The sequence below is a fragment of the Drosophila takahashii genome, chromosome X (assembly GCF_030179915.1).
Source record: "Drosophila takahashii strain IR98-3 E-12201 chromosome X, DtakHiC1v2, whole genome shotgun sequence".
Classification (NCBI taxonomy): Eukaryota; Metazoa; Arthropoda; class Insecta; order Diptera; family Drosophilidae; genus Drosophila; species Drosophila takahashii.
The window spans coordinates 25,441,607-25,448,918 of record NC_091683.1 but is presented as its reverse complement, the minus strand read 5'-3'; the positions used below and the strand labels follow the sequence as shown (position 1 = coordinate 25,448,918).

Sequence of the window (7,312 nt, the reverse complement as noted above, 5' to 3'; positions counted from 1 at the left end):
ATTTTCAGAAGATCGGCAACAAAGGCGAGATTTCTAAAATTTTTAAAGAAATTTGTATGAGTTGACATTTACCTGAAGTCGGAAAAGTCATTTATAAATAGATACTTCATTAAAAAATGGTCCAACTTGCCAAATTTCTTGAAAGATTTGTACTTTTAGGTATATTATGTATTTTTGTCAACCCACCCAAACATATAAAACACTAGAATTGAGACGACTTTGTATTGTAATATTTATATATTATCGTTTTCGACTGCAGTTGCTGTGATTGGTTGCTTTTGATTGACTGATCTTATGGTACATACACCATCTTTATCGTTCTGGTCTCAGAACATGTATATTTATAGAGTGTAACTAACTGAACAACTGACGTAGATAACCCTGCTCAACTGTAACTTCAACTCTTCTAAGCGAATTGCTCCCGAAAGTAAAATTTCGGTGTCCCATAAAACTTTTCAGCCGTTTTCTCGTCAGTATGTATCAAAATAAACACTTTCAAACTAGCCAATTACCACAAAGAGGAGAAAAAGACCCTTTGAGTAAACGTTTTACATGCAATAGAAGAAGTTCTTAAAAAAAAGTATGAGAAAAGTTACTCAATACATCCGAAACAGCACAAGTTCTAGGACCCCGTTAATTTTTTCGGTTGAATTTCAACATAATCGTCCCGAAAATTTTGTATAGATTTTTAATTAACCCCATCTATATAAAAGATTACATGTACATCTAAATCGTAGGAGGTTAACATAACCCCGCTTCAACATTAAGACTACATTTACAAGGGAAACTAAGCCTACATTAGACATTATATATATATATATATATATATATAAGAATATATAAATATATATCAGGTAGGTTGCTTGCCTGCCACAAGAGTATTGCAGTGGGTAAGTTTTTAATTTACAATTGGGGGTGTCATCGGGGTAGTTTGGAACTCTATTTTTAAGGCAAGTTGCAACCAAATAAGTTTTTGAATCGGCTTGGAAATATACAATAATGCAAATATTGAGATTCTGAAACACCTTAAACATTTTCTGGTGATCGCCAAACCAAGAGATTTTTGTCGTTCCTGCTCCTTTAAGGCTTTTAAGAAAAGGTAAAAACATTCTTAGTCGTGTGGCAAGCATGCAAGTATTGTAGGTTCGCAACCCTCATAAACTAAGACGAAATGTTCGGACAGAGTTTATGAGAATTGCTGGCTAGAATATAGTCCTAGTGACTGACTTTCAGTAAGCTAAACAAGTGACAATTAGGGGATCTTAAGGCTGGGCTTGAGTTATCTACAACCTAAAAGCGCTGCGGCAGTATCTCGCTTTTGATGCCCCTGAGCGCGTGTTTCTTCTTTCGGTGCGTGGACAGGTTGCACGATTGCTTGAAGGACGCACTGCAAAGTTCGCAGTTGAACCGCCGCTCCTTGCTATGCACCACCCGATGCAGCTCCATTCTGGACTTGTACTTGAACTTCAGGCCGCATGTCTCATAGTCACAGACGTACCAGCGTTCTCCGTCATCTGAAGACACTGCACTCCCGGCGCTGGCAGTCGTGCTGTTGGAGTCCTTTGGTAGCTGCTCCTGACTGGCGGCCAGCATCGCAGCGGCCATTGTCGTGGAAGGGACGACGGACATGTTGAGTTGCTGCTGCTGCTGTTGCTGCTGGAGCACATTGGGCGGTGTGGTGCTGACTGTATTGGAGGTGCTTGTGCTGGCACTGACACTCACAAATCCCGCCGTGGGTGGTGGAGGCGGCGCAGGTGCTGGCACTAGATGCGGCAGATGATAAATGGTCCCGCCAGCCGCTGCAGCAGCCTGCATTTCGGGTGTTAGTGTGAGACTGGCGGGCTCTATCTTGATATCAATGCCGCTATTACTGGGTGTGCTTCCCTCGCCTGTGGAAACCACAGCGGCAGCTGCGGCGGCAGCCACTGCATTAGCATGCAGTTCGGCCAGCTCCTTGGCCACATCGCGCTGCTGCAGATGCTGGTGTGGCTGCTGCTGCTGTTGAGCGTGGTGTTGCTGGTGCGCTTGTTGCTGTTGCTGTTGTACCTGTTGTTGCACCTGCTGTTGTACTTGAACTTGCTGCTCGTGGAGCTCCACCTCACGCTGCTCTTCCTCGGAGTACTTGGTGGAGCAGTGATACAAAGCCAGGGGCACACTAACAGCAGTTGAGCCCTGCTGCGAGCTACCACCTGAAGTGGCCGCCGCTGCCGCAGCCTCCACATCCGTGAGGCAGTAACTGGAGGTCCGACTGTGCTCCTGCTGCAAATGAACGACGATTAGCCCTCAAGCAATAAAATCACACACAACCCACCTTGGCCACCCCGTGCATGAAGTTGTGCTCATCCTGTATGTGCTTCCAGAACTGATCCTGCGTCTGGAGCTCCTCTTGGCACGTGTGGCAAACAATCCAAAAGCTATCCCCCGACAAACAGAACTCGCCCAGCTTCGTGTAGATCTTGTTGTTCTTGCTGAGGATGCGCGGAAAACCCATGGCGTCGTTTAGTTTCGACGAGCTCGTGTTTGTTTATGTTTAGGTTTTTTTGTTATTGTTTTGCTATCGGCCAGATTGGGCACAATCGACAATGTCGATTAACTATCGGCATATTTCGAAGCCATATCGCCTAGCCACTAAATACTATCGGCTATTTTCGAAATATTACACAAAATGTTGGTTAATAGCCTCTACCCAAAGTGTCTATCCGTGTGAAATGGCTGGGATTTTTAAGAATGTGCAACGCATATTTCCACAGAGCGCCATATGCATCCACTATTCAATAACAGCTGACTTGAAGAGCAGTGGTTAATCTCGAAATAGACGACGGGGGATTTCCAATCGGCAAAACTGTTGTAAAATGTTGTTTTTTTAGTCCTCTTGTTGAATAATACAATAAATAGCATACGAAAAAAGTTTAAGACATATTTGAAATTACAATATATATATCCAAGCATACAAAATTCTGGCTGGGCGACAGCCTACTCTTACTACGCCACTGTCCAGCCAATATTAATATAGAAAAATATAAACAAATTTTTTGGTAATTTATAACAAAGTTGAATTTTATTGGAGTACTTACACTTTTAATGAATATTACTTATTCTGTACGAATTGCAGAAAGTATTCTGCGACTTGCATGCAAACATTTATGTTTTTATCAATGTGTTTACGAATGTTTATGAATGCTTTTCCGTTCATAACAAACTACAAATAATTTACCAATAGCCAAGTGAAAAATATAAACTTAGGCAATACTTAATGTTTTGCCATCAGTTTAATTTGTTCTCGTAGTCATTGTTCCAATTTTTTACAGTCATGAAGAAGAACTCAGAGTCGCACCGAAAAAATATCGCCAAACTATTGCATAAAAAGAAAAAAAAAGTTTGTCAAATTTGGATATTTGGAAAGTTGTGAAATTTAAGGAAAAACATCGCCTAACTATGCGATACAGAGAGCTGCAACGAGTCAATCATTTTCGGGTACACCCGATCATTTACTCGTATCCGTTTTGATTAATCGCTTCGGGTGAGCGAAATGAAATGAGCGGTGAGCGAATGCGATCGTGCCATGAATGATCGTTTGTGATCGTTCAAGTGTGTGATCTGATCGTGTGTGAACGTTCGGCTTGAAGATTTTACCCGTTTGTGATCGAATATTTTGTGCAATCGATTGGTGTGATCGTGCTTCGCGCCTATCGGTATGACAATGCAGTTCGTGTTATTGCTTTATATTTGGCACAACATATTTTTATATTTGCACAAAATGACAACAAGTAATAGATTTTAAAAGCGTTTTAGAACTAATATCAAATGGAAGCTACACGTTGTCAGGCCACCGGAAAGGAAAAAGTTTCATATGGAATAAATATTTCTCAATAAACATATATGTACACACAAAAATAAAACTTGGTAAAATCAACTGTAATAATTGTCAAACAGGCCCTAACCAGCAAAATTGTCAATTCTACTAAGTAAATAGTCATTTCACAATAACAAAATACACACAATTAGCAAAGACACAAACCCAAAGCAAAAACAAAATACACGTAACCATTTTAATAGTTACGTAACTATCTTTGTTGGTCAATTTTACCAAGTTTTTTTTTTGTGTGTAATACATTGAAGTGCACTCTCCATCTATTTTATTTCGTCGTCACAAGAAATCATATTAATCCGTTCACAATCTATTCATGTACAACTGACTCGAGGTCGCAATCATCGGGAACGATTGAGCGCTTCGGAACGATCATTTTGTTCACCTACACCCGAAGTTCAAAATCACATCATTGATCGTTACGAAGCGAGTCGGGTAGTTGATCGGATCGTACTTTGGCTTTCGGGTTTGTTCGTGATTATTCGTTGCCGAGTGAGTTTACCGGATTAAACGAAAATGATCGCGCGATGATCGATCGTACTCGATCATACTCGTTGCAGCTCTCTGATGCGATAGTAAAAGAAAACAAATTATGGGCATTTTCGAAACGGCAAAACCTTGTGGACCATCCGTTGAACGGATTGTGGATGATTAATCGATCTGTGTGGGAAGGCGCTATAAGAAGGTCTTTGGTGTGCAATCTTCAGAACACACGAAAATATTAAAAACCATACCACTCAAGAATCATTTCCTTTTGTATATTTTTATATCAGGGTCAAAAGGGCATAATAGCCTGTGCACACAGTGGTGGTTTTCGCTTAAAGTCTAGTACTCACATCGGCTAATAACCTCTTCCCATAGAGTCTATACGTGTGAAACGATTGGGATTTTTGACAAATGTGAAACTCGTGTTCCCACAGAGGACATCCACCATCCGATAACAGCTGACTTGAAGAGCAGTTGCTCATCTCTACATTTACGAAAGGGGATTTCAACTCGGCAAATCGATCGTAATCTTATTGTAATCGGGTGGGTGTCCCGACTATTTAATACCCGTCACTCAGCTGAAGGGAGTGCGAGGGATATGGATATTTAAAATTTTGATTGCGCATAACTTTTTAATGAATGGTCCGATTTAAAAAAAGTCTTTTATATTTCGATAGGTATACATATACACAACAAAATTGCATTTCTTCTCAGTAATCTTTAAAAGTGTGGGCAAAATGTGTGTAAAATGTGTCTGGCACACATTTTAAAATTTTTAGTGGGCGATTGTGGGCGTTAGAGGGGACGTGGCACTGCGTAGGAAGCCCAAGAATATGTGTGGGAAATTTCAACCTTCAAGATCTTGTAGTTTCCGAGATCTCAGCGTTTATCCGGACGGACAGACGGACAGACAGACAGACAGACGGACAGAAGGACAGACGGACAGACGGACATGGCTATATCGACTCGGCTAGTGACCCTGATCAAGAATATATACACTATGGGGTCAGAAACGCTTCCTTCTCCCTGTTACATACTTTTGCACGAATACAATATACCCTTTTACTCTACGAGTAACGGGTGTAATAATAAAATAAATAGCATAAAATAATAGTTTTGAAACATATCTGAGCTTTTACAACGAGTATGTATACATACATAACTTCCCGTACCCCACACTCCGCTCTTACTACGCCTCTGTCTAGCCAATATTAATATGGCACATTTGGAAACAAACCCAAATTTTGGCTGTTTTGTTTATTTAGCCTAGTACTCAGTACGACGAAAACTGCTAGCTAAGCATAGGAGTAAGCGAGAGGCAAATAGGTAGCTAAAGCCTTTAGCCGGGGACTTTTTTCACCGCGGTACTCAGTTGAGCTAAGGATATGGTAAGGAAATACCAAAAAAAATACTAGATTTAGCGGATGAATTCCGATGAACGCCTTTAGCCGCTGCCCAAAGAATAAAAAATTTGATCTTTGGCTGTGTTTGTGCAGAAGCGGTTTGCCAATAACAATGTATAAATGGAAGGAAAACCACAAAAACCATTGGAAAACTGCCTGTAGGAGTTGCTGCAATACATATCGCCATTCCAACAGGGAATTTAAAGCTTGCGACCTAGGTCGGCTCAACGTTTTGTAATATTTTAAAATTGGCGCCAGTTGATTTGTTTGCTGAGAGTAAGACCATGCATTGCGGATGAACTCCGAAAACTTCGGTCATACTAAATGATTAATATTTTTCGACTAGTGAAACTCTTAGCCGAACTGAGTACTAGGCTTTTATAGCAACTTTGGAACTTTATAGAAGTACATAGTACACTTTTAATAAGGGTTAGTTATTACTTCCGAAGTGCAGAACATATTCTGAGAATTTGCATCGATGTTTTCGTACGCAGAACAGCTTACATTTTGGCCCACTCGTAGCAACCTGTTTGCGAACGCTTTTCCACTTATAACAAATACAAATAATTCAACAATAGCCAAAAAAACAATGAGCTGAAGCATTATTTAATTTTTTCCCGCCATCGATTTGATTAGTTCTCCCAGTCATCGTTCCAATTTTCACAGTCAAGAGGAAGAATTCAGAGTTGCACCGAGAAAACATCGCCTAACTATCGCATAAAAGAGCCCGTCAAAGTCCGTCAAAATTGGATGGCGGACTAACTGGGAAATTTTCGGAACGGCAAAACCTTACGGACCATCCGTTCAACGGATGGTAGATGGTGGATGGAGCTCTGTGGGAAGACCCTATAATGCGGTTGAATAACCGTAGTAGTGGAATCATTGTTCGGCTCATTCATTAGAGCAATTTTTTCTCAGTCTATACGGTTTTACGTATGTGCGAACAAGACAGATATATGTCAGCTGCAATGAGCAATTAATGAGCAAAATTGTGAAAACCGATTGGCACTTTTGGTAGTTTTTGGTATTTTAAAATGACCCAATAAAAGTTCAATTTTGCTCCTTCATTAGAGCTACTGTGAAATGGGATCAATAATAAAAATGGATTTGATGCTTTTTGGTTGAATTGTCAAACCTTTTGCGACTAATTAGGTGCTATGAACAAATAAGAACAATTAAAAATTATTTTAAAGCCTAATTACTCCATTGACAACTAAAAATAACGCTCACATTTCTAAATGAAGACACAACTGCGCCTAAAAATGTATATAAAATTGCCTTTCTAAAAATTAATGCCGAATATGATAAAATTAAAAACAATTACATATGTTTAACATCTAAATTCTAAGTGACCATGTCATCTTATCCAAACAAATCCCAGTACATGTAAACATATTTGTCCCTTTCTAAGCCTCTAATGAATGCTCCAATGAATGAGCCGAAAAATGTCGTGGAATAACCGCATTACCATTTCCTTATGCGGTTATTCCACGACACTGTTCGGTTCAATTATTATGCCGTAGCCTCACTGATGTAAATTTTTGAGTTTATTTTT

The 7,312-nt window shown here is 40.0% G+C and overlaps 1 protein-coding gene across 2 annotated transcripts; it reads right to left on the bottom strand.

The window, feature by feature from the left end:
* Positions 1-674: 674 nt before the first annotated feature.
* ATbp ((A+T)-stretch binding protein) lies at positions 675-2,828 on the bottom strand. 2 transcript variants are annotated; one of them, XM_017144999.3, is made up of 2 exons: positions 2,312-2,828; positions 675-2,256 (listed from the first exon to the last, which is right to left on the bottom strand). In XM_017144999.3, the coding sequence occupies exons 1-2, from the start codon at positions 2,489-2,491 to the stop codon at positions 1,291-1,293; spliced, it is 1,146 nt and encodes a 381-aa protein (XP_017000488.1). In that variant the 5' UTR covers positions 2,492-2,828; the 3' UTR covers positions 675-1,290. The 2 variants fall into 2 exon arrangements, with proteins under 2 accessions (XP_017000488.1, XP_017000480.1); XM_017144991.3 differs by having other exon boundaries at positions 675-2,259; positions 2,312-2,815.
* Positions 2,829-7,312: the final 4,484 nt, after the last annotated feature.